At 36.5% G+C, this 27,867-nt stretch overlaps 1 protein-coding gene across 1 annotated transcript in view; it reads left to right on the top strand.

Annotated features, from left to right (window-relative positions):
- Positions 1–25,753, top strand: part of SEMA3A (semaphorin 3A) — a 163,370-nt gene extending 137,617 nt beyond the window's left edge. Inside the window, exons 12-17 of the mRNA XM_056481990.1 lie at positions 1,549–1,640; positions 4,380–4,421; positions 9,915–10,072; positions 14,113–14,180; positions 19,831–19,973; positions 21,460–25,753. Coding sequence (XP_056337965.1) covers positions 1,549–1,640; positions 4,380–4,421; positions 9,915–10,072; positions 14,113–14,180; positions 19,831–19,973; positions 21,460–21,915 — 959 coding nt within the window. The 3' untranslated portion in view covers positions 21,916–25,753. The remainder of the gene's footprint in view (positions 1–1,548; positions 1,641–4,379; positions 4,422–9,914; positions 10,073–14,112; positions 14,181–19,830; positions 19,974–21,459) is intronic.
- Positions 25,754–27,867: the final 2,114 nt, after the last annotated feature.

Genomic DNA, 27,867 nt, shown 5'->3' with positions numbered 1-27,867 from the left:
TGTTGTTGCTTTAAAAAATAGCTTTTGATTTGTGTTTTTTAGAACAATATATGAATTTGTGGCTAGTGAAAGAAAAGAATGATGTACATATTCTGGGGGAAAAGAAATTGCTTCTTTCTAAAATTCTAAAAATATGTATATAGAAACCAACATCTGCTTAAAGGGAAGCAGAGGGAAAAAAATAAAAAAATCTCAGTTGTACAGGATATTCCAGGTTTTCTAGAATATTTAAATACAAAATCATGTAAAGAAGTTAAGTACCAGAATTTTCTTATTGAATCAATAGCTTTTAAGTCAGTAACCCTATAAAAACATTTCTAATGCAAGTGATCTCTTTGTCTTAATTTTATGTGCATTTTAGATATAGAAGTAGAGAGTTGTCATCATTTTATTCAGAAATTTCAGCTAACACCCACAAATTATACATACTTATAATATATATATATATATGATTTTGTGTAATTGATGATTAAGTTCTTGTTTTAAGGATGTCAACCTTTATAGTTACTTGAGAATTTTTTCCCCTGAAAATGCCTTGTGTTTTCCTAAACCATTAAAGCTGTAGGATGTGCAATATGAAAAGTCCTTAGGGACATAGTTATTCTACCTGTGATACATTTGCATGGCACTACACTTGGCTGGTTAAAAAGAAAAGTCGCATACAGATTGTTTCCATTTCAGAGAGTCTGCAGTGATGTGTGCCAACCTAGAAATGGTTCTTTGTGTTTTTGTTGTTTCCTGGAAATTGTGTTCATAGAAACAAAGAAATAAATCACCGATGCAGAAGCTGAATAACAGAGATGGTCTTTAATTTCAACCATGTTCACAGAACCAAAGGCTGTGGATCTTGAATTTGAAGTGCTGACCTTGTTAATCTTAAAATTGTTGTTGCAAAACTCCAAAAATGTAATTTGATTTAACACTAAAATGCTAGTGCACACCTATTTCTAAAACCAAAGGCACAAATTGTATGCTTTTCACCCCTCAGTGAAGAACCAGCATCTTACACACAGTGAAATACAGATGCCTTAAGGGGCTTATACATCTTAGATACTTTGTTTGACACAGGGAAGATTGCATGTACTTAAGAGACCTAACAGCTTCATCTGTCTAAGAACATTTGTCCAGATGGTTTTGTATCCATAGTGCAGTAGCTTCACATGCATTTTAAGAAAGACAAACATCATATTCAAAATGGACAATAAAACACACCTGCATAAATTTAGAGCATTTCCTTCCCCCGTCATGAATCTGTAATTTTATACTGTCACTTAAATAGTATTCCAGTCCTGTCTATTCCTTAATAACTATGATAGTATGTATTTTCTTTGTTGCATTTTGATGATTGAAATACTTAAATATCCTTCTGAAATTAATTGTTTTCTGAGCTTATTTTAAATAGCAGTTCTTTTGAATGAGTGCTGAGAGATACGTTGCTTCGTAGTCTTTATTTGTGATATAATTATATACTACAAGAAATTCTGGCTGCTACAAAGCAGAAGTATTCATCTTAAGCACCTTTTTTTTTTTTTTTTCCCTCTTTTCAAGATATTGGAACAGTTCTTAAAGTGGTTTCAATTCCTAAGGAGACTTGGCACGAATTAGAGGAAGTCTTGCTGGAAGAAATGACAGTCTTTCGGGTAAGTGCGGCTGAATTTCAAGTGTCAGGTTGTAGATTTCTCTGTGGACAGCTGCAAACTCAACTTCTTGCAGTCTAGCCAAGGAATAGCCTGGCATACCCCTCTAATTAGCTCGTCATTTAGAGACCCAGACACTAGTCAAAATAAACCTTTAAACTTTCAGTGCGAGCTGGAGGTTAATGATAAAAGAAATGGCATTCTGGGCTCTTACGTGGTGATTTTAAAAGTAAATTAGTATTTCTAAATCTTAGAGCTGTTGCATGCTGGAGTTAAATATCTACCTGTGAAGGTCTGGGAACAATATCTGTCTGTTGTCTCCCACAGAGATAGGCAATATACAGATTTATAATTGCATCAACTCTCAAAACCCTTCACACTTCCAGCATATTGTAGCTAGGAAGATGCTTCAGGTAAACCTGTGATCTGCCCAGATTTCTTATGCTTTATAATCTGAGGAACAAAGTGTTTATATTTTCAAAGGTCACTTTGGGGCCTCATTTTCATGGTTTGACACAAGGCTCCATAAACACCCCCTAACTCTAGTACTTTTTGGTGAAATCAATCTTTTCCATTTTTCCTGTTGGAGCCACCTAAAAAATACAGCATCCCATAGGCAGCCCTGCAAGGCAAGGCTGAGTAAACCTTTCAAACACTTCCCAGACAGAACCCAGGGATGTCTTGTGTTTTGTACACAACAACGAATCATTTACATTCCCCACGTTATTCTTTCTGTCAGTGCCGTTTTATGGCACCATTTTCCATCTCCGGGGGTTGATCCCTGGCTGGGAGCAGGAGGTTTGTGGGACAGAGTGAAGATGCTGCTGGCATGCTCCAGGAGCCTCTTTTGTGCATCTCACTCCAGCTGTGCTGACAGGGACCGTGCCCTGGACCTGCCAGGGGGCCCAGCCACCACCACATCCTCAAAGGCTCCATTGCCATCCCTTCACCTTGTTTTCTGAGCAGAGACAAGACAGCTAAACAGAGCTTCTAATGGGCATTCCTGCCATTACTGGTACCACTCTTGCTCAGAAACCTCTGTTTTGAGTGCATGATACCTCTGAAAAATGTGTGTCCCTCTTCTTGCAATCCATATGGTTATATGGGGACAGAAATCCAGGGTATTTTTTTCTTTCTTAACATTAAAATAAAGTAGAAACTATGAGAAGAAAATGAGGCAACTTTTTTTCTTTTGCTTTTTTATACATGCAAAAGTCATTACATGAAAACAGGGTTATTTGGAAATTGTTGAAAATATATCAGTCTCTTCCCTGAAACTAGTAGAAGTGTCAAGCTAAAGGAGATTAGAAAAATATAAAAAGAAAAGAAGGAAAATAGATGGAATTAATTTTACTTCTGAAAAGTTTTACAGAAGTAGAATAGTTAATGGCAAATTCAAATTGGAATTTTAGTTTACCTGTGTATTTTTTCATTGCATAAAAGTATTTTGGTGTTCTGATTTACTTGAAAGCTCAATTATCTCATTAGGTATGCATTTAAGCCTTAAAAAGGGCATTAATGTACTTCAGCAGAATAAGCAAAATTTGTGTGCATAAGATATGAATCTTTCAATAGGGAATTTCCAACAGATTTTACATGTACCTCATCCAAAAGTTTTCTTTAGTTGTAAAGAGTATACATGCATCATGAACAATGCATTTTGATGTTAAGCTGCAATGTGCTGAGTACAGTGCTTTTCATTTAAAATTCCTCAAAGCTGAAGGTCTTTCATATCTGTTACATTGATAACAAATGCCTCTTTAAACCCCATTTGTGCAATATTTCTCTGAACAGCTGAGCAAACAAACTAATGAGTTCAATTTTCATTCAAATGTTACATTTAATTGATGCTTTCTAATATAAGGTCTATTAACCCCTCTGCAAAGGCAAGTCCATGCTTACCATCCACTGACCCGTGTCAAATTCTCTCAGGATATGCAAGTTGAAAACCATACAAGTGTAAAGGCTTAATAAGGGCTTTATTAATGCACACAACCAAACATATGATGTGTAGCATCAATAACAGATTTCTAGATGGAGTTAAGTTCATACAGAATTGAGTTGCACACTGTCTATTAGGCCACTTTTACTCTTAAAACTAAAATCTATCCAAGAACCTGGACCTAAAAAGCTGTAACAGTTGATTAAATATTGGATATTCCAGAGTGCAAAGAACCTCTTGCTCCTTTTGGTTGCATGTTATGAAAATGCATGTAACTTCTTTGTAAGTGAATATTGTGGAGCAGGTTAAAAGATTATATCTGGGATTAAAACTTATTCTTATGAATAAAATTTCACAGGAATGGTGTTTTCACCTTGATATACTTAACATTTGTTATTTATTTCCGTATTTTTACCTTTAATAGATATTATCTGTGAATTTTCATATATCCATTATTATTTTCATATTACCTGGGAATTCTTGAAATGCTATTTTAGTATTAAGTGTAGATAACAATTTCAAGATGTGGAACTAGTGACAAAGTGATAACAATTATGCTGTATTAATAATGGAAAATAAAATATCTACAATCAACACAGCAGTCAAAGATACACCCAGATATGTACGTATATTCTAATTCATTTGCAGCTAGAAATTATTCCACTGCAAAAGACAAGAAGAAGGACTATAACTAGAGAGTGTCTAGTTTAATTTCAGGGTTTTCTGTCTTGTGCAAATAGTTTTGTAACAGAATTTTTATGTTTATAACTCATTTTGTATTTACCTCTATTTTTCCCTAGGAACCCACTGTTATTTCAGCAATGAAGATTTCCACAAAGCAGGTACTATGTGCACAAATGTTAAATCACTTTCAAATATTTATTGGTCTCTGTCTTCTAGAGACAGTAACTTGGCAGTCAGCAGAGACATATTAATTGCAGCAGCAGCATCCCATCCCTTTACATAAACAGCAGTAGTTTCTCAGGAAAATGTGACGTGCAACAGGGAAAGAAAAGCCTAGTTTGTGTTACTTACTGGTAAGGTGGAAACTAAACACCAACTAACCAGCTGTCTGGTGGCACTCTAGAAAAAAAAATTAAAAATTCACATTATAGAATGCTTCCATGACAAAGACCTTTCAAAGGGAGTGGCCACACTTGGTTCCTTTCTTTAATCAGTCTAGTTCCAGTCGCTGTAGAACAGTCTGGTACAAAATGCAGATGGTGGAAGCAAAGGATGGAAATCCTCCTGTCTGTCCTATGCCCATTCCATTCCCAGATGTGTGTCATTCAGCTTTAAAAAAAGATCAACAGATCTGATGCAGTCCAAATTTTCCATGTCCTTCTGGTTCAGTGATGTGGTTAGAATAAGGGCTTCAGACTCCAAAATTTATATTTCCTACTTTCTGTTGAGTACACTAAGAGCTAAATGCTTATAGAAAAGATACGTATTATAAAACCAGACCATGACTAAAATGAACTGAACTTCTTGATAGATAGAGGTAAAGTTTTGTCTGGCTTACAGTAAAGATGATTCCTGCATTTCTAAGCAAATTTGTGAAGCAGTTGATAAATTAGGTGGTTGTGCAAAGAACATTGGTTTGCAGTCCAGGAACAAAGTGGACATTAGGGGCCTATCTTCCAGTTTTGCCTGGAATTAGGTGGATGGATCGCAGCCACTGTCATTTCCTGTCTCAGGAGTCTGAGATACAAAATTTAGTGTCAAATTTAACTTTTTTCTTTTTCATGTATGTGGTGTTCTGGCAGCTAATTTGGTAAATATAAGGAACTTGTTTTCGTTCATGTCATGGTCAAGAAAGAGGAGATTTGATATTAGTTTCAGGACTAGGTGCACTAAAAATTGTGCACATTATAAGTAAAATTTGGTTAATTCTTCTACTTCACCCTCTACAATATCAAACAGAAGTTGAATTAATTTTGTAATGGACAGAGCCAAACATATTTTAAATGCTGCAAATTTAACTCTGAATTCACTGTCTTTAGGAAAGTTGTCTGAAAGCATTCATGTATTTGACAGAAAATGTTTGGGAGGGACACTGTTCTAACAGTTTACCACCTAAACCAGCAAAAATGGCAGGACAAAGAAAAAGGTACTGTTGAATACTGGGATATTTAAAAACAGACCTGTCAAGTTGTATATATGTTCACATCATACCAAAATGCTCTGCTTTGGATTATTTTTATAAGTACATTCCCTTAAAGTAGCCAATCATAGTTGAAAATTGATCATGCATTTTCATACAGCTTTTTCTCCAAAGCATCTTCAGTTATTCAGGAGAGATTACAATTTTCCCTGAGTTTTCTGAAAACAAATTTACACTGCTAAAATTGTCTAAAGCTAAAAAAGAGCATAAACCACAAGTTATTCAGGCAGAGTAAAACTCATGAAAAATCAACCAGCCTCAGGCTAAAAATGACAGAATCATGATACACTATGACAAGCTTTTGGCAGTATGTATGAAATAAGAATACAGCAACATGTTTCCATTTTACATTTATGATTTAAAAATACTGTAGTTCTATAACTCAAACACTTTACTCATTGTGTTCTGATAAGCAGGGTGGTTTTCATATAAACAGCACGATAATTCTGTGCATTGTGGAAAGCCAGAGCATGAAATGTAAATAGTAAAACCAGCATGTTCTATTGAATGCCTTAAAAATAATCATTTCATTTTGTTTTTTCACTAACAAATCTTTCATCCAATTGTAAAAACATAGTACAGGGAGTTTCTTCTTATTTCTAAATGTTTTACTACTCTGGTTGTTCAAAGCTACCTCTTTTGCCATCATGCCAATATGTCATGTTACAAATTACTCTTCCTAAATACCAAAATCTACAAATTCTTCAGGAGCGGAACTTAGCTTAAGTTTTAAATTATATTAAGCTCTAAAGCTCCTGTCTCTCTTGCTCTGTGAGTATGCATTTGGCTCTTGAGCAAGAGTGGCTTTGAGTAAGGAAATTTGGCTTTTATATGCGAGACAGCCTTAATAGGTTCTTTCTCCACTCTGCTGTCTTTAACTCACAGGAATTTTGTCTATATTTTCTCACTGAAGCTGCACATTCCTCCTGATTGTGTTCAGAGCCCTAGGCTTGTGTAACCTTATCACTTAAACAGTTTATGCTTCGTTAGCAATAGACACAAACCTTCAGAGCATCCTTGAGCCACTGCAACACCCTGCAGCTGCCTCAGCTCACAGTTCTGTGGGAGACACGGCATCATTTGGCTTTCAGCCTGCCGGGTGAAGCTCCATGATTTTTCCCTTACAAACATGGAAGCTGGTCAAAAAGTCCAGCCTGGGTTTCAGTCAAGGTGACTTTTTGCAGAGCAACCTCTCACCTTTTTCTCAGGCATTGTGATGCTCCTTCAAAAAGCTGTTGGATTCCTGGTGACATGGGAAAAGGACAAGGAGATCCTTAGCTGAACAGGCCAATCTTTGTCTGGTGAATTGCTACAAAGAGCTTTATTTCTCTTGTATGAGATTTTCAAGCAAAGGCAAGGGAGACCCTTCAGAAATATCTCAGTGACTACTTTTATAGTACATTTCACCAAGTACTGAATTTTATTCAGAGATCAACATTTCTGTTCCTAGTAGGTATATAGAAAGGACCAGCTCAAAATGAATACATCACTTAAACGGTGTGCTAAACTATTCTGAATTTCTTCTTAAGACATTAAGTTAATCAAATGGTACTTGAATCTCATGCTCCCTAAAGTTCCTTTAAAAATTCTGCTTAAGCTCTTCCTCTTAAGCATTACATTTTCCCCATTCTGTTATCCTTTTGTCTGACTTTGCCTGGGGAAAGACTGCTTTTTCAGTGGGGCCAAGAGAAACCACTGGATTGCTTAAAATATTAGTTTCCTCAGTTTTTCTTGAGTTCTGATACTTCTGCAAGAATTTTTAGAGGACAATTTTGGTTTTTTTTAACTCTCTGGTTTGATCTGATAATCTCATTCATTAAATTAACAGTGTCTTGGAAGAGACAGCTGAAAAAGCAGTTTGACTGTGGTATAGCAAAGTAAGGTCAGAGCACTGATGCAAATACTTCTATTTCTATTTTCTGAATTTTGTACTGCCTGGATTTTTTATATTGTTACTGTCCAGAATGATGATGACCAGCTGGAGTTTAAAACCATGATCAGAAAAGCAGCAAACAAGGCAGCAGCCTTAAGTCTGTGCAGCACCTGAAACATATGCTGCAGTTCACTGACTGAACTATGAACTTATCTACAAGGAATATAGTTTTTAAGTAACCCTATTTTGGCCTCTTCTTTTTTTTTCTTTTTTTTCCCCTTATGTTTCTAGTCATTTCTTTAATTCTAAATACATTTATTAGAAATCAGGGAGGGGATTTTTGCAAAATGAAATTGGTTACAGAGGTACATAGGAAACCATTACACCATTCTTTATTTTCCCATGTGCATTCTCTGGGTTGATTTTTATATTAGCTGCACCACACGTTCCTACATGCTTGTACAGATATTAATGCCCCAATTACATAGGACTCAGATCAATACCATCTGGACATTTAAGATACTTAACCAAAGCTCTAATTTGACCTATGCTGCCTCCCTAATCAGTAAAGAGAAGAGGCTTCCCTTGAGAAGCAGTTAGGTCACCTAAGATTTGAATTGCTGCTCTTTTTACTGCAGGAGGGCATTTCACCTAAGGTGAGCACTTGATTAAGTCACTGGAGTTAGAGAGAAGCTGCTCATCATGTCTGTGACTTGTCATCTCAAGGCTACAGCACTGACTGGGATGGGTTTGTACAGTTCAGGCTTTGTGCAAAGCCCTGTGTGGTCAGGGATTTTTGCCTGGAGAATGTGGGTTTTCAACCCAGCTATGAAACTATAATAGATGGAAGCAGCTGCTTAGAAAGGGTTTAGTTTTCAATTTGCCGGTGAATTTTCCTTTGGGGGCTTTCCTTGTCATATTTTCCTTGAGAAAATACCAGTGTTTATATAAATGCACGGGATGTTTCTGTTACAATTAATATGTCTGTATAAACTGCCAAGCTGCTGTCTCTGAAAGAAGTTAACACAACACCTCTTGTGAGTGTTTTTGGTGGTGCTATGTCCTGTGCTCATTGTGTCTAGTAGGAAGGTGACCACAGCCATCTTCCATCCCTAAATTCCCTGAGTTGTCATTGGGACATTGCAATGCAAGAGATGAAGAATTTTGATAACATTTCTTGAAATCTTATTTTCTCACACCACATTTATGTTTTCAAAGAAAGAAAAAATTAATACAAATTTGTGTTTTCTTCATGGGACTGCTTGGAATAGGACCTTGATGAAAGATATTCACGGGTCCACCATGGATGATGAGTGACAAGGTTTAATAGCAAAATGTTAGTGTTTCCAAACCAGAAGGATTATGCCCTTGAATTTTTGTATATCTATTTATTTCATGTTCCCCCAGTTTTGCATCCCACTAATACTTGTTTTCTTTGTGAATTATTCCTAATCTGAAATATCTCTCTTTGGACTTTCACATGGGATCAGAAGTTCAGTTTTCTCATATCCCTCTCAGGGCCAACTTCCCTAGTGGACCACATGAATTTGATATCAGAGAGGAAATTGAGAGAGACAAGATATTCTGTTGTGATGCCATGCAAGGCTGTATTTCATTTTGTATGCATGTCTTTTTTATTTACTTCTGCATTTGAACTGCATCTTCTACTCAACACTGTTTTTTATCCAAAATAAAGCAAAACTTCTCCCCTCATTAAAGATATGTTCCAGTTAAATCATGTGACTTACAGAGTACAAAACATTGGAACTACCAGACGTGCAAAGAAGTGCATGCATACCAGCACTTCCAAACTAAAATATCGTAGCATCAGCCTGAAATAATTCACTTTGGATTTCCCCCTCACATACATAAATTGAGGTAATGTTTAGGAAATACGTGTTGAAGTTTTTCTTTTTGTTCAAATTCAAAAGCATGTTCTCTGTTACATTCTGTCACTGACTGTGGTGTTTTCTCAGTGTGAGGATCTGAATACAAAAAGAAAAATTTAAGAGTACCTGAATTTTCTTACTGTTTAGGGAACCCACCAAGAGCTTAATGAAAAATAAAGTTTTTCCTATTTGATTTTTTTTTACCCTAGGGACAATTCTGTTCTCTTTCCTTTAGCACACATCAGAATCATGATCCTTTATTGCATTTGAAGTGATCCTAACAGATGATTGTATAACATTTTTTATGCTTTCCTAGAAAAATAAAGTTGTAATTGGCAATATTTTTTGAACTGTTGTGGTTTTTTTTTGTTTGTTTGTTTGTTTTTTTTTTTTTAAACTTTTACAACAGCAACAGCTCTACATTGGCTCAGCCACGGGGGTTTCACAGCTTCCTTTGCACCGCTGTGATGTGTATGGAAAAGCTTGTGCTGAGTGCTGCCTGGCAAGGGACCCTTACTGTGCCTGGGATGGCTCCTCCTGCTCACGTTACTTCCCCACTGCCAAGAGGTAGGGACACTTCTGGATGTCTGCATGGCTTGCTATTTGTTTTTACTGATGGTCTCAATATGTCCAGAGGGCTTTGGAGATTTTTCAGGGGATGGTTAACTGGAGCCCTTTCTCTTCCAAAGAAAACATCGTTGTGGGAGCCACATGCATGAGGTCTTGGTTGATTTAAAGTGACACTGCTACTTCTTGGACTGGCTTAAAAAGCTCCTGTAAGAAAACATTCAGACAAGAGTTGTCTCTGAAAGTAACTCCTGACTTTATATTTATTGGTAAACAGCAAAAAGAAAAAAATCCATTTTCTCTAACATGAGGAGGGAGTTCAAAATAAAAAAAAAAAAATCACTGTATATCCAAGTAAATTATCCTACATTTTAATGAATTCTGATTCTAGAGAAATATTGCTAAAGTATTTGGATAGAAACTTATCTTTTTCAGTGATATATAACATTATTGTTATTATTCAAAAGTGTAACTTGTATGTGCCAATGTGTATCCAAGTGCTGCCAGATCAGAACAACCAGTTTTGCAGTCCCTCTGCACTGATACTAAAAACTTTGCAATGCAAATGTTGTTAGAAAGCTGACTCCACAAATCAAAAATATCAATTTTATTAAAAATTTACAAGTTTACTTGCCTGATCTGAAAGTTTAGAGTACCTCCTTTGCTCCCTATATCTCTGAAACTCTTTCTCTAAAAGTATACAAACTAGTTACTGAAGAGCTCCTGGCTATTGAAGTCGAAATTAGGAATAACTGAATACATAAACATGTGCAAGTAGAAGCAGACATTGGTGTAGTTTGAGATTCTCTTGATAAATTGAGTAAAATGATTAAAAAGTGCTCACATTAAATTGAATATGCCAGACATCTTGCACATATGAAGAAACAAAGAATCCAAGGGTTTATATACATGAAATTAATTGCAGCAAACACTTAGCTGAGAGTGTCAGAATGCCAAATTCCAGGTTTAGATTGGTTGTTGAGTGAGATGAAATGTGGTAAAGGGTGAGAAGTTGAATAAGTGTCACAGATGTTTCAGATGGAGGGGATTAAAATTTTAAGGTTTGCATTACAATGTATCTATCCTAAACAAATACTGATGACAAAAGCTGCTCATGGAACATCAGGTTCTATTTTTGCACCAGGAAACAGTTAATCAGAGAAAAGCTTTTTGTGAAATCCTTTAGAAAATAATTAAAGAACCCATCCCAAGAGAAGAGCCATGCAAATTTTCTCAGCTACATGGGCTAAATTCTTATTTTTGCTGATAGCATGGCAGCTTCTCTGGAAAAAGAAAGGAAAGGAGAGGGAATAGTGAAGTTTTCAATTAGAGTTTAAAAGATTGATTTGTTCTGAAAAGTTTTTAGTATTAGAAATCGATATGGTTGAGCATTGCCTGAGTTCAAGGAGACAGTAAGATCAGGAGTCACTGAATCACTGTTCTCTGCCACTTCCCTCCTGCTCTTTATCCCTGAACCTCATCTTTTCTCAGCATTCCTAGCACACATTCCTACTCCCAGCCAATCTCAAGATGCATAGAGCACATCATCCTGTCATTCCTGTGCTTACACTGATGGAAGAAGTAGGGCTCTTTGTCTTTTCCTTATCTCTCCAGCTTACTGCTGCAGTGGAGCTGACCTTGCCATCAGGGGTAAAGTGGCTGGGACCTCCTCTTACAGGGGTTAAGGGGTGGGAGATACTGGGGCCAAACTGGGTTGCACAGCTACAGGAGAACTTGGGGTGCAGAATTTACCGTTCTGGAGGCCACTGTGAAATAAAGTTAGTGCTGGGAAGCTGGGATCCTAAAAATGCATGAGAAAAAGCTGCTGTCTCTGCCAGTTCCCCCCAGCAGCAGAGTAGAGGACTGTGGTGCTGGGAGAGAGGATCCTCTGTTCACCTGGTACCTGCTGTACCCATTGCCTCAAGCCAGCTCAGAATCCATCCATGACAAAATTAGCATTGCTTAAATGTCAACATTTTCCTAATAATAAATTCTTGTAATATTAGGCTCAAGAAAGATTGGGAATATGGATTCATAAGGCAATTGCACAGATGCTTTAGTAAAAGTTTGGTTTAGGGTTTGGGGTTTTGTTTTGTTTTGTTTCTTCTTCTTTTTTTTTTTTTTTTTTTTTTTTTTTTTTTAAATGAGATTTTTTAAGCCATGATTTTATTTGCTTTTCTTTCTTTGTGTATTTTGCATGTCTAAATGACAGTTCAGAGCTCCTGTAGTATGACCACTTCATTTTACCCCGTGCAGATGTGTTCTGGTTCATATTTCATAAATCATTGTGTTGATACAATGGTGATATGTGCAACATTTTCCTGGGATTCCAACTAAACATTTCATTCAAACTCCATTGACAGCAATATGAGTCTTTCCACAGACTGCTTTTTCACAAATTGTATCCTATAAATACGCTGTTTCAAAATTTAGGAAGGGGTAGTAAAATTTTATGGTTCCTTCTATCTTGGGTGTGTTTTTGTCATTGGTAATGAATAATATGAAGATATTGGAAAATATGATTCATACATTTTTTAATCGTATATCATTCAGTAGAAGATTCCTTCTTACTAAACTGTGCTAAGGTGTCCTAACTCATAATTTTAAAGAAGTTTTTATTCAGAAAAATGTATAAAAATGCTTATCTTTCTTTTTTTAAGAAAGCAAGCTTTTATGTACTTAATGTAATTAGTTTCATGTTTAACGTTTCAGTAGCTTTCAGTGGAAAAGAATATGGTTAAAATCTTCCAGGCAAGAGGACTCAGCTGTGAGAACTCTTGGTATGTGCTGGTGCTGGGCTGTTAGTCAGAGCCTGCAAGTAGGGCTGGTGTGGAGCAGAGAGATGGTCTGTGCTGCAGAACAATGGCTTTTAAAAATGTGGGCTGTTGTCACAAGGGAGTGACCAACAGGGCTTTTTACAAGGCTACTTGACTTTTGCATATCCGTTGCTGGATACCATAATCTGAAATCGCAGCATTGTTCAGCAGCCTAATCCTCTTTGTTCTCCTCTAATTTTGCAAGCCCTCAGGCTTTCTCCGATTCCTAAAGTAAAGTACTTACACTTGAAACACATCTTTGTTTGCCTCCTTCTTTTTTTCTTTCTTTTTCATATGAAAGGCTTTTCTTTGGCTCCGTTGAAGTTTGTGTCACAGCTATTTAAACAAAACTAGGAGCAGACAAAGAGAGAACAACATATGCAAAACAAAACTGTATTAAAAAACTCTCTTCAATGAAATACAACATTTTTTTTAGCGCAGATCAATATGTTTTTCAAAAGAGCCAGTAGAATTCAAACTGGGAGAAGAACATACTGTGTCAAAAAGACATGCAATCAAAGGTAGAATTCAGACTCAAGCTACAAAAGATAGAATAAATGACATTTCAAAATCTTCCTTTTCAAGTTTTTATTTTGTTTTTTTTTCTAAAGACAAAACCATTTGCAACAATTTTGTAAAAGGTTTTATCAGAAATGTTTTGGTGAAACCCATGGTGGCTGAAATTATCTATGCTTTTTAATTTAGAATTTGTAGAAAATACAGACTTCAGCATTCTTTCAAAGCCACCCATCTTAACATTTCATCTATCTAAAAGATGCTGCAGTACTTAAAGTATTCTGTACTTGCACAAATGTGTGCTTTTGATACATGTTAAAGTCTATGGTATATATTTTAATCCTTCAGCAGTCCCTGTATCTGTTAATCCAGTAATGAGTTTATCTATGACAAATATTGCCCACACAGTTAAAATAAGCTTCGTATTTTATTTTGATATTTACTTTATACTAATAATTATCATTACATTTTATTTGTTTATTTAGTAGCTCAGCACAAGAGGTTTGTATTTACCAGTTTGTGAAGACTTTATCTGTAAGAGTAAAGCCTGATTCTACAAAATGATAATGCAAAAAATATAGCATAACAATTTGATTTCCTTGCTAGTGTTTAGGCACATTTGTGGCCTCTGTAACTATATAAATGTTCCAGTGGCTGCTGTTGAGTGCTGAGAAGGGCAGTAACAGATCTCAAATGTGATCTCTGCAGGCGCACCAGACGACAAGACATCCGAAATGGGGACCCGCTCACCCACTGCTCAGACCTGCAGCACCACAGTGAGTTATGGGCACCACTGAAGTGCAGCTCATTTCTGTGTCGTTTACAGACTGTGCATGATTGTCTGGAACATCTGCAAAAGATGAATATAATATATCATTATCCCAATTTAGATAGCTTACAATGGCATGGATCAGACACTGAAGTCTGTTTGGGTTTGGGGTTTTCTGTTTTGTTTTCCTCAGATAAGCAGTTTAAGCATTTTAATTTTCCTGCTTCTCTTCCCTGATAATGTCATACCATCACATTAGGCATATTGTATCAGAAAATAATTGTACTTTCCTCATGACATCAAGAAATATGTCCATGTTGGTGTACATAGTTTGCATAAGATGATAACCAAATCAAATTGCAAACCAAGTGTGCTTGTAACTTGGCAAAATATGGGGTGACCTTTGTTCTAAGTGTCACACTAAAAGCTCTGAAGATCAGGATGTTCTTGCAGCAGGCATGTCTCCATGTGCTTTCAGCATGGGTTTTCTTAGACATATTTTGGTTTGCATTTTTGTCAGCTGCTTCATTTTCACAGTGTATTGATCCTTTGTTGACTTGTTTGACTGACAAACTTCTCACAGTCACTAATTTGTTGCCAAACTTTTCAGAAGACCTTCACTCAGAAAATTAAAAATGCGCATTTGCTGTAAGTGAAGGGAATATTTAGGCAATGCTTCCCTCTGCTGGTGATTCCTCATGACTGTGGCACATCTACAGGAACTTTTTACACAGAAGATTCTGAGTTTGAAGGGACTCATCGAGTCCAGTTCTTAATTGAATGGCCCGTACAGGGATCCTCAACCCCTCAACCGTGGTGTTATTAGCCCCATGCTCTACCCAACTGACCTAATCTCAGGGTTAGAACACTCTGAAAAATAAGGAGCTGACTGAAAATGTAGATACCTCAAAACTCTCTTGTCCTTCAGTCCATGTAAATAGCAAAAATTATAAATAGTCCTACATATTACTTTTGTGTTAGCTATCATTCAGTACCAATATGTTTCAGTAATAATTTTCTCTATCTTCATTTCAATAATTTGAAAGTCATAGCTGATATTACTATAGTTTTTCTTTTTACTTCTGACTCAGGCCAAGTTCTCAGAGGGAAAGGGGAGTTTTAAAAGGGAGTGAATAGACTGTGGTCAGTATGAAGTTGTCACGTTTTGAGAACTCATGAATGTACAACAAGTTTAGATTTGAACTGATCAATTGTGATTAGTAGAAAGCTCACAAATTTCCCCTTGCATGATATCAAGTAATACTCACGCAGTGAAGATAAGACCATCCTTATATTGAGAATGAGATTTTCAGTTCCATAGTAGGAAAGGAATGAGACCAGCCTTATACTGGAAATGAGATTTTCAGTTCCACCAGGCACTGAAAATTGATATTAATACCAGCAGAAGCATTTCTTAGCTTTACGTTTTTACTCTCTGAACATTTTAATCCTGAGCAAAACTATGAACTTGTCTACCCCAGGTCTGTTAATTTTAATGTTCTATAGTCTTTGCTAACTGTGCTTTATACAACTGTAGGCCTGTTCTTTATTTTCATAGATGATAAAGGAATTTCAAAACCCTTTGGGTTTATGTCCCATATTTGGTAAACATATTTGAAAAAGATACTTTCTGTCCAAAGGGAAGAGAGTAATCCAGTTTTACAGTAATCCAGAAATTAAGTTTTTTCATTAGTACAGTCATGAGAATTCAGGGTCTGGACAGAGTTATTATATAGTAGACCTGATCAAAAGGAGTTTTAATACAGCTTTGCCAAAATGAGCAGAGCAAATATGAAACAAGATAAGACAGCATTAGAAGGATCAGTAAGTTACAAAAAATAGTGAGGGAATGCAGTTCTGGATCCTAGACTTGAAGGATGCACTGTGATAATGAATAGTTTAGATTAGTCTTAAAAGAAACTTTCTCTAAATCACTCAAATTGTAAATCTATTGCATTTTCCAGTATTTACTTGTCTTTTACACATGATCATACATGATAACTGTATGGCCTAAACATTTCCTATGCCAACTTATGCTGAGTTTTTTCCTTGTTTGTGACTAGTAGTTCCTTGGACAGCAGATGAAGAATTGGATTTGTCCATAGCCAAAAAAAAGCTTCAAAAATCATTTACTTCTTGTCTACAGATTCATTTGCAGGAAATGTCAATTGGTTATCCATGTGAACCAACAAAACTATGAAAAAAGAATACTGTCTTAATGTATAACTTTTAAAGACATTGCAGAAACCAACTTTGCCATCAGTCTGAAGCAGTAATATTTTTAATAAGGTTATGTTTTGTTTTCAGTTGCTATTTGGTGCAAATGTGTAAGAAGTATAAAATGACTGCACAGCAACATTAGAGGGAGCTGAGGATCCTTCACTGTACAGCTGTTTGCCCAGACATTAGTGTTTATAACTAAAAGCACAGTTACCTTTGTGGCAGCTAAAGGAGAAGTTTTGTTTAAGTGTAATATACTAGAGCTATCAAGAAATAATCAAGGTTGGGCTTTTTTGAAGAAGATGTTTTTAAGAAAAGGTACTTTTTTTTACATTTATCACAGAGGAAGTTCAAAGAATCACTCTGAATTAAACTGAATTGTGTGATTCATTCATCTGCAAAGCAATCTCAGTATAAGTACTTAGCCTTTCATACTTCTTCAGTTATGTCAGAAATTATGTACTTAAAGGATATTTATCAGGGTAGTAAACTGATACTGCTGCTGAGTTCATTTTGGGAATTACTGCTTTCAGACAGGATTTTGGACTGAATTTCATTACCAACTTCATGACTTCTTTAATTTTCTAATTCCTCCAGCTGCTTTTTTGAACTTCTTAGACTTTCATTCTTCCATCCAGTCTCATCAGCTTCTCTGTCCCAAAGCTGCACTCTGATCTTGTGATTATTCCATCTCTGCTTATTTTTTTGAACTTCACATTCTCAATATTGCATGAACTTTATAGACATTTCTGGACCTCCTTCTGCTTCTGCAAATCATGGAAATGGAAATCTAAAAGGCTTCCTTTCTCATTGCATGTCTATCACTCATATTGTGTTTTCTGCAGTTGTGAAGAAATGTGAAGAGGACTTCATCCACTTTCCACGGTGTTCTCTAGCACACTAGAATGTCATAGACCAGATTCAAGGAAGCAGAAGTTTGAAATGGTGTTAGAGTGCACAGTTTCTAAAAGCTGATGAGTAGCTTCTTTAATGCTAAGAATATTCTATGTAGCGAAATTTTCCAGCAGAAACTTCTCTATATGCTTAAAAATATGGTGCTACTCATGAGTCATAGGACTTTTACCAAATACATACCTGGTTTTGTCCTTTATACTGATATTTATGTTTTAGAAAACTGTCTCCCCTAGGTTTAATGAGAGCAGTGTAACTTGTGCTCTGCCCCTGTGTAATTCACTTGAACTAAACCATATTCAGGAAAATATGATGAAGTGGAGCTGCAAGCCCCCACATGAGTAATATGCTGGTTAAATCATCTTTTTAGGATGCTGGAGATGAGGACCCAAAGTTCACTTAGGCTTAGAAATTTCACTTGATATTCCTGCTTCCAATACAAATACCCAAACTATCAGATTGCTGTTGAAGATGAGCCATTCTGCAATTATGGTTCAGGAAGTCTGGGAGAGGAGTTGAGACAGAGCGTGCATCCTAGGATGAAACCCTTGTGTTTCCATCCTTTATTATGGAAGCCAGTAAATCACTGTTTCACAGAAACACATCACTGGAGCAGTAACATATGTGTCCCAGGCTATAAAAGGGGATATTTTCTACTAAGTCTCTTATGCTGAAGGCCTGTATGTGCTGTCTGTTGTGGATCCCAGTTCAGATATCAAACAGCTTCTCTCTGTGTGAGGATATCTGACTGCCTGCTCAGGCATATGAATTTTGTTCCTTAATTAGAGCATCTAAATTGAAACAGAGAGTTCAGCACATCAGTCAGCCATTCACAGTGTTAAATCTGGACCCATCAGTTATCATTTCCAATCTTTAACATCACTTCTAACTTTATTCAGTTAGTCTCTTCACATACTTGCAGTTCCTCTGTTTCAATGACACAAATTCACCTGTGCACCATCTCAGACTTCACCACCTTGGCTATATTCTATTCCAGCTGTTCCACCCTTCTCTTGCTCCTTTGCTTCCTAGTTTGTTCCTCCACTGTTCCCTATCTTCCTGAGCCATAGCTGTACTGGCATTCTTCAGGAATGTGGTTTATGAGAGATGTCATTGTTTCACTCAGTTTTCAATAGAACACCCCTCTCACTTGCTTAAAAGGTCCACAATCCAGCAGAATAAGGCAAGCAAACCCGTTTTCTATTCATTTAGTGTTAATAGGCCATTTCATGCTTCCTGAGAACTGGGCAAGCACCAGTCCTTATTCTGCTTCACATCCCTTCTGACATCCTCTCCCAGGGCTGAAAGTTATTATTGAAAGTCACATGTAATTCTGTATCAATGTAATCCAGGAGTTTAGTTTTACTTTTACCTTAGTGACAGTCATCTAACAAACAGCCTGTGTTTGTAAACAGCATGGCCAGTAGGAGAAAGGCACAGCTGGGAACAAACAAAACTGGACAAAAGATTTCTCTGATGGAGTTTTAAATAGACATAATTTTCCTGTTAAAGCATATCAAAACTATTTCCTTAAAGATATCCAGTGCTAAAAATCAAACATGAAAAATGGAAAGAAAGACAAGGAATAGCAAGGAGTTAGGATACCCCACGAGATCAGTGTTAAACATCCTACCCACCCCTTCCTCCTCATCTGCTCTTCAGGGTTATTGTTCTGTTGACACTTAAGTCCATACCAGCATTTTAAAGAGCTAAGGTGGAGAGTTGAAACATGATGCCTTAAAGTCTCTGTGGTACTGGAGAAGAATCAAGTACCATATAAGTCCTATAGCTATGTGATATTTCCAGCAAGCTGATGAATATCTTGAAACATTGTTGTTACAAAAGGAAGTAATTTATTTAACTTTCCTTTTCCCCTCCCATAATGTCTGGCTTATTACCCTCATTACATTTCCATAAATTATATCAGTATGAGAGGAAATGATTAATTGAAGATCGTTTCCTCAAAAACATTATTCCTGGTCATTAACAGCTTCAGCAAACTGCAGTGCCATATAATCTAAACACATTATTCTACTTTAAAATAGCCTCATGTTTTATGACTTTGCTCTAAAGTATTATGATCACAGAGCCCAGGAGGCATCATTACAAACATTCAGCAACTACACCCTGTTTTCTCATTGCATACAGTTTGCTATTAAAAATTCTTATCGTGTCCTAGATGCTTTCCTTGATGAATAATAATGAGGCTTTCACAAAATTTCACAGTTAAATTCATTAACTTCACATATTGAGATGTTAACAGCTGTTAGGATTTAAAATACAATAAAAAAAAAACAAAAAAAAAAAACCTAGTAAACCAAAAAACCTACCATGGGTCCTTACAAAGACAGAGGTGTTGATGCAGATCTTTGAAACAGTGTACTGACATGGGGAATTTTTTTTTAAAGTTTTTATCTTTGAACACTTTAAAGAAGCCCAAATTCTAAACAAAATAATTACTTAGCAATTAAGGGTTTGTTTCATGGTAATTAATTTTTTTTTCCTTTTCTTTTCATGCTTTACAGATAACCCAAGTGGTCACGCCCTAGAGGAAAAGATTATCTATGGAGTAGAGAATAGCAGCACTTTCCTCGAGTGCAGTCCAAAATCTCAGCGTGCTGTGGTCTACTGGCAGTTCCAGAAGCAAAATGATGATCGCAAAGAAGAGGTACAGTATAAAAAAAAAAAAGAGATTCAACTAATTTTCTCTATAAAGATAGACATCAGTCTGAGTCCTTCCCAGAATAATTTTAGTTGAGCAGAACTTTTCTGGAATATATAATTTCCATTGTCCTTCAGCGTATTCTCACTCTTATTACCATAAAATCCTGTAATAATCTAATAATCTAATAGATTTTACAGATTGTTACATCAGCAAGCATTCATATCCTCTCCTTGCTCAGACTCCCAGTGAAATGCACAGGTTTGTATCAGAGATCCCAGAAACATAAAAAGCTAGCATTCTGTCTGTCACCTGAAACATCATACAAAGATTATATGAACTCAAATATCACAAAGGCCTTAAAATTGCCTCCCCTAATCATATTGTTTGACTGAAGCACAGGCTGGCAGGAGCATCCCATGTGCTGCATGCTCTGAGATAACACTCAGGTAACTGCAGATAACAGAGTCAGAATGAAGAACTGAGAACTGTAGTGGACACAAGAGTATGGAAACTTTTATTTTCATCAAAAGCAGTATTCATAGGGACAGAAACACTTACTTCCCCTGTTTGCATTACACTAAGCTGATACTTTATTTTTCTCCTTTTCTTGTCATCAACATTCTTATGTTATTTATCACCCAAATTTTCAAGTCATATCAAGCCAGGTCACACGTATCTTAGGAGAACAATTTACTCTGGTAGGTAAGGAGGTCACGCTAGGGAACAAAAACTTTTTTGTTGCATTGAAGTATTTGTAAGTATACATACGTATATTTAAAGCACGTTCAGAATAGTTACATTAGCTGCTTTAAATATTTTTATTTTGTTTGAATGAATAGTAAATTATTAAGAATTTATTCACGGTAAGTGAACAGCCAACAGATTTGTGCTTTTCCTGACTGCACCAACATGTGCATTCAGAGAATGAAGTTACATTCTAGGTATGAATTAATCCAGAAAAAAACCCAGTATTTTGAACAGCTGCTTTTTTAATATTAAAATTTTTAGATTTGATCCTTAGTTGCTGGTTTGTAAGTTTTCCACTTAGGCAGAACCTAAGGATTTTTGTGGTAAGGAGCAACAGGAAGACAAAGAACCTTTCCTGCAAATGGATCTAGATTTGACTAAAAGATAATGGTGAATGAGACCTCAGTGGTACACCCAAATTAATCCATGTTAACTCTGCTCAGATCTTCTGTAATTTTTCCAGCAGCTCCATCCGACAGCTGAGAAAGATCTTTGTTCAGCAATATTAATTACTAAGGAGTAAATTCCTAATTCCCCAAACTCTTGGCATTATATCAGTTTCTCCAAAATATTTGAGCCCTTCATGATAACAGATGACTGTCAAAGGGTTTTCCATTTTTGTGTGTTTGGGAATTCTTGGCCAAGTTAAAAGGAGCAGTGATAAAGAAGCAGCATGATTAGAGGATAATGTGGCACATATATGAAAAATAACTATTGAAATGTCCACTTTTTCCCAATACAGATAAAAGTGGGTGATCACATGATCCGGACAGAGCAGGGCCTCTTGCTGAGAAGTCTCCACCGGAGAGACTCTGGTGTTTATCTCTGCCATGCTGTGGAGCACGGCTTCATGCAGACCTTGCTCAAGGTGACCCTGGAAGTCATCGACAGCGAGCACCTGGAGGAGCTTCTCCATAAAGAAGAGGACGGTGATGGCTCCAAGGTCAAGGATGCCACCAACAGCATGACCCCCAGCCAGAAGATCTGGTACAGAGACTTCATGCAGCTCATCAACCACCCCAATCTGAACACGATGGATGAGTTCTGTGAGCAGGTTTGGAAAAGAGACCGCAAGCAGCGCCGGCAAAGGCCTGCCAACGCGCAGGTGAACACAAACAAGTGGAAGCACCTACAAGAGAATAAAAAAGGTAGAAACAGGAGGACCCATGAATTTGAGAGGGCACCACGAAGTGTCTGAGCTACATTACCTCTAGGAACCTCATCCAAGTAGAAACTTGTATAGACAGATAACTGGAAAAAAATGCAATATTCATGAACTTTTTCATGGCATTATGTGGATGTTTACAAGACTGGAAAGTTCAAACAGTTTCCACTAGGTTTAAATAAAATCCATTTCTAACTTTCCTAGCAAGTCCTTCCTCTCTGCTCTGATTCTAAGACCAGAAAGACCAGAGTTTCAAGGATGATAACTCACCTGGACCTAGCTTACTGCTCAAAAACTTTTGCAAGTATTCAGCAGGCAAGATTTGCTTTCTCTTTTGATGGAGATATAAAGAAAATGCTGTATTTCATGCTGTCATCTTACAGGAAAGAAAAACAAGCCCCACCTTTTATCATCAGCACTACCATTTCTAGACTTATTTAAAACTGCATGAACTCATTAAGCTGATGAACATCTAAACACGTGATTGGACACAAGGATTTTGTTCTTGTTTTGTCTACCAGTTCTCCTGTTTATATGTTCTGGAAGAGGAAAAACAATACTGAATGAGATTGATTGTGCAAATCTGAACAACATAAGCCATCCATCATCTGGAAGAAAAAAAAATGTGGAGTATACTGGCCTACTACTGATGACTTCTTTCAGCTTTGATCTAAAGATGTATTTTATTAAAAGTATAATTTAAATGTACCATGAAAAAATATGCAGCAAACATTAGCTCCTTTCTAAAATAGACTAGACTTTTTGTCTTAGAAATATTGTACTTTCTAATTATTGGTTTAGAGGAAAAAAGACAACTTCCAATTATGACTGCTTTACTCTTTTGTTTGAGAAAAGTTCCAGGGGAGCTGGTCACATTGCAGTTAACCTCCTTCCCTGTCAGTAATCTATATGACATGTAACTTCAAAGCAATTTTAAAACTAAGCTATTTTAACATGAAAGTCACTGTATAGCATGGAAGTATTCTGCATTCTGTTTTTCTAAGTATGGTATTTGAAATATTCAACTTGTATAATACCTTGCTATAGATTGAACCAATGAAGAGGAGAGCATTGATTTTCAGTTGTATATTTTTTTAATTAAAAAAACAAATAGCATTAAAATACCCTCTGCTAATTACACTCTTGCTTTCTTGGTTCATATTTGTGAATGCTAATATTTAAATACTGATGCTCACAGACTGTCATATATCCATGAGCAAAGCTCACATTCAGTTTAAGGAGTTGTGTTCCCAGCTCTGTGGTAGAGATTTGTCCACACTACTGACTCTCAGTGCTCTGTTCTTCCTGTTGGCCAGATCACCAAAATGCAAAGAATCAGCACTAGACTAAGGAAACAACCCCAAAGTCAGCACCCTGCTTTAAGATCTGTGGGTGAAAATCTGCTAAAGTAGTGAATTGGTGAAATTCAGCTTAAGACTAATTTGTATTAACAGAAAATTTGGTCCTGCATTTCTGTCATATTCTATATACAAGAGAGCAACAGGGTAAAATAGACAATGTATTTGCATCATGAGTGTCAGTTTAGGGTTATAAGTAGTGGATTTATTCACCTCAGCACAGATGTGCCTTTGGTCCCCAGTTCTATGGTGTCCAGTTATTTTGAGATCATCTTTCTCCAGCCTCCCATATTTTACCTTGGTAGAGTCTGTAAATGACATAATTTCCAGTAATGTCATTGTGGGGAAAATTACTACAACAAAATCCTTAGTTTGCTAAAGGAGCTTTTATATAAAAGTGTGTCTGCACTGATTACTGTTTTGTTGTTTTTCACTCTGTGGTATTTAATTTATCAGTTTTTTGCTACACTATCAATCAGCCTTATCAGATACAATATAACACAACTGCTGTGGTAGCATCACTCACAATGTGCCCCAGTCTCCTTGCCACTCTCTAGTTCAAGTATCCTTCTGCTTAGTGAAGCCTTGGCTTCTTGCCTTTATAGAAATTGGATTTTCACTAACAGCCGAGTTACTTCAGGCCCCTTTGAATCCTTTGGAGGGGATGAACTTGCAGGATTTTTTTTGTAATTTAATTCTTCAGAAAAAAAAAAAGTCTTTGAATAGGATAGGACAAGGCTATAGGGCCATGATTCAAGAAAGCACTTGGGAATTTATTTTTAAAGCAGCTTTAAGTCTCTTTTATATTTAACCTGACTCTTGTGAACTCCAGTATGCTGGTAAATTCCCATTATTTCATGATGTGCTGAATATGGATGAATTAAAACATATGTTCATGTGCTTTTCTGTACAGAAGAATTAATTTTTCAGCTCAGCTTATGGTTAACTTCTGAGCTCTGTTGTCAAATGAATTATTTTAATCACAGAATTTTAATCATAGAGCATTCTTTAGCCTTTTGTGAAGGGCAGTTGTGTGCCATCTAGTTACTACAATACTCTTTCTTACAAAAGGAAACAGTTGTAAAATGAACCTCAGAGAATTCAGTGGGAAAAATACAGGTTGATTTCAATAGATCTCAAATAATTTTGTTTCCTTTTTTACAGATTCGTGGAATTGCTATGTAACTTTTTTTTTCACTTCCATGTTCATAGCGAATGGTTCTAAAGCATCTTGCTACAAGAACACCGAACCATCCTCTTCCACAATGCCTGAAGAGCAAACATATTAAATAAAGTCAAAATTCTAAGATATGTTTTTCTATGCTGAGAAAGATAATCTGTGGGAACAAATTTAAGGAAGTTGCAACATTTTTACCATGACCTGACAGTCTCATTGAGCAATTGATATGATCATATTTTATAAGCTTCAGCCCAGTCCTCACATGAGTAGTCTTGTTTAAGTTTTAGTATTGATTTATGCAAAGAAGAGGGCAAAAGATCAAGCCAACAGTGGAAATTTTTGATTTTTTGGTTCATGTTATGGTCAAGTTAAAGCAGCATTTAATACTGATGTGAAATGAACTTTTTTTCAAAAAGCATAGGCCTTAATGAATTAATGTATAGAAGGATGCCCTGCAGCATCAGTAAGATTCATACACCCATTTATGTCATTATTGTTTAAAGCAACATAAAGTTTGAAAATAAAAATTAAAATGGTATTTCTGTAAATGGCCAATAAAACCTTCTAAACCTCTAGTTATAGACTTTAGAAAAAGTAAGTAAAAAGTTGTGTTTAAGCTGGAGAGAAATAAAGGATTTCATTTATAACCAGAAAGATCTATTTTCATTTTTTTTAAGATATCCATCTGGAAGGAACAAAAATATATTGAATCTTATTCTTACTCATCTACTCTTTGCACTTGCACAGATCACTGAAATGGGAATTCATTCTATGGCTCCTAAAAAATGTATGGTTACATTACACTATAACATCAAACTGAGGAAATGTTCATCTTTGCAAAAAAAACGTTAAATCTTCATGACCCAATAAAGTCACTATGTAAAAAAATTAAATTAAATGCATGTGAATGCGCATTTACTGTTCCTTTTTATGTATTATTTAGTGAATATCAATGGTATGTGTTTAATAGTTCAGTTTTTGCTACCTACACATTAGTCAAAAGAGATGTAAATATTTTTGACTAGGTAAGGAGGTACAGTGTAAAGTACTGTTATCTAGAGGTACTCCATTTCGGTGTGTTCAGCAAAGTACTAAAATGCAAGATTTTGCCACACAGGTGATAAGGTTGGTTTATTTGCTAGATCAGTGTCTGAGCTGTGCGCTTATTCTTTAAATGCATTCCTCACTGGGTAGTAAATAATTCCACTTCTGTATTTATCACTTCAATTCAGATGGGAACTAGAAAACTGGAGAGAAAGTGTAATGAAACTGCTGCTGTAAATTATTTCTTTTAGCATGTATTCAGTTGTTAAATAAACATTTCTTCCAAATATTTGAAGTTCAGTGTCTTGACTGTTTACACGGAAATGTGCCCTGTAACCTTCATGAGCATATGGAGTGCATTGTTGCTAATATAATGCTATCAATGTGTATGAGCTCTGTTTATTAGGCCAGAAGGATTGCTATTTGTATTAATGGCATTTTTTGTTTCTTTTTTGAAGGCTAAAAACTAATAAGCCTGAAGTGAAAGGCATGAACTTATCTTCAGCCTATCTTTTGGCACAGCTGCTGAGCTTGTGCAGATAAAGCCACACATACACACCCCCACTCTCCACTCTGCCCATGAAACCAAACTGTAAATCAGCCATGTGAATATGAGCACGTTGCTGTACTTGATGAAATTTCACTCTGTGCAATGCTAATGGCTTAGGACACTATGCTGCTTCCCTTTGGAAACTGGCTTGCACAGAAAGCAAGTGGAATAAATCAGATTCTGTCTAATACCAACATACCCTTGTATCCTTAGGTAAACTTAGCAGCTGTTTGGAAGTGCTTAGGGACTCCATCTACAAGTAATGTGCTGTGGCATGGTGCAAACAGCTATTCTGGAAAGCATGATGTTTAAATACACCAGACAAGAAGTGGAGGAAGGAAAGTATTGTTGTTTCCATTTGGAATACGGAATTGAAGAATCAACCACTGGCAGTGCCGTCACTAATCCATTCAGCCTCATCCGTGCTCCTTCCTGTAGAGGAAGGATGAAGGAGTCTGGTTCCAAAGGATGTTGTAAGGATATTTTATGGTTGCTACTGTTTTCTGAAAATTTAAATAAGCCCTCAGCAGCAGCCAAGCAACTCAAAAGGTTACAAAAGGTGCTGCAAATACAAAAAGGACAAAATGAATATGGCAAGCCATGAATCCTCTAATTGAAAAAGAAGTAATTTTGTGTTCTGTGACTAGTGCACAGCTTAGAAACACAGAGGAAGACCCTTGTTTCTGGATGCAGCCACACTGTGTCCTTTGCTAGAATTCCCTGCAGAGCACAGCTAAAATGAGTGTCCTCTGTTTCTACTCTGTACGTTGCTAGGAACGTACAATGCCTAGGGGTCACCTTCAATGACAATGAGTGGGAAGAAAGAAGAAACATTTCACATTTTATGCTTATTTGTTCTTATATACAAATGCACAGATAGGTTACATACAGATACATTAAAAAAGCCAACTTTCACTGAGATGAAATTCTCTTTTCTCTGAAGTATTTGAGGCTCTAGTTGTAATTCTAGTACATCTCTGAATATGTTTGGCAGCTTCAGCTATAAATTTTTATAAATGTTTCCTCTGTGAAGGCTGAAACACACTATTTTGTTTCCTTACAGGTCACATTCACTGAGCTCCCCATCAAAAACATCCATTTAATGGCAGGCAAAGTTATGAGGCTTTTTCCAAAGCATAAAACAAAAGGACTATTATCCCTAGAATGCTCAGTAACAGGAAGCAAGCAGATCAGAGTATTAGTGGCTCAGCCAGCTTCTTTGCTCCCCATAAATACTTGCATGAAAGGTTGGAGGAGCTTCATAAAAAAACTAGAAACTGTGGAAAAGAGGCCTTATTTGGGACCTTTCTGTCCTGGAATTTATGAAAGATTGACATTTTGAAGAACTTCAGGATGATCCAAGCTAAATCCCAAAGCTCGAGTGAAGCAGTATCCAAACTGAAAAAGTTTCACTTAGGTTAAGAAAGCAAACTCCCATTTCTCTCTTAGCAATTTTCACCCACCAGGAAATGAGTGTTTGCTTGCCTCAATATTAACCCAAAGAAGTCATCATATGGTTTCTACAGTTCTTGTTGAAGTCCTTGTTGCTCTCTTCTTCAACACACCTGGGGAAGCCCATTTGTGATGATCAGCCCTCCTTGAGCTGCTTTTGTGTGCAGGTGCTGCAGTCAAACCACCATGCCATGTGCTCTTGTGACATCTGTTAATACTAGGCCATTCCCATGCACAGGTATAAAATCAGCCCAGGTGGGCAGCAAAAACATGTCTTCACTGAGCTATGAGGTACCACACAAGAAGTGCCTGTCAGGAAGTTTTAAGGGATGGAAAGTTTGTGGTGTGGGGGCAGTGAGGGGTCTCTGAGGACCTGCCAGCCAGAGCCTGACCCCACACCC

Source organism: Oenanthe melanoleuca, chromosome 1A (assembly GCF_029582105.1).
Source record: "Oenanthe melanoleuca isolate GR-GAL-2019-014 chromosome 1A, OMel1.0, whole genome shotgun sequence".
In the NCBI taxonomy this organism is placed as follows: Eukaryota; Metazoa; Chordata; class Aves; order Passeriformes; family Muscicapidae; genus Oenanthe; species Oenanthe melanoleuca.
Note: the sequence above shows the minus strand (reverse complement) of the source record. Positions and strands in the feature narration are given on the sequence as shown.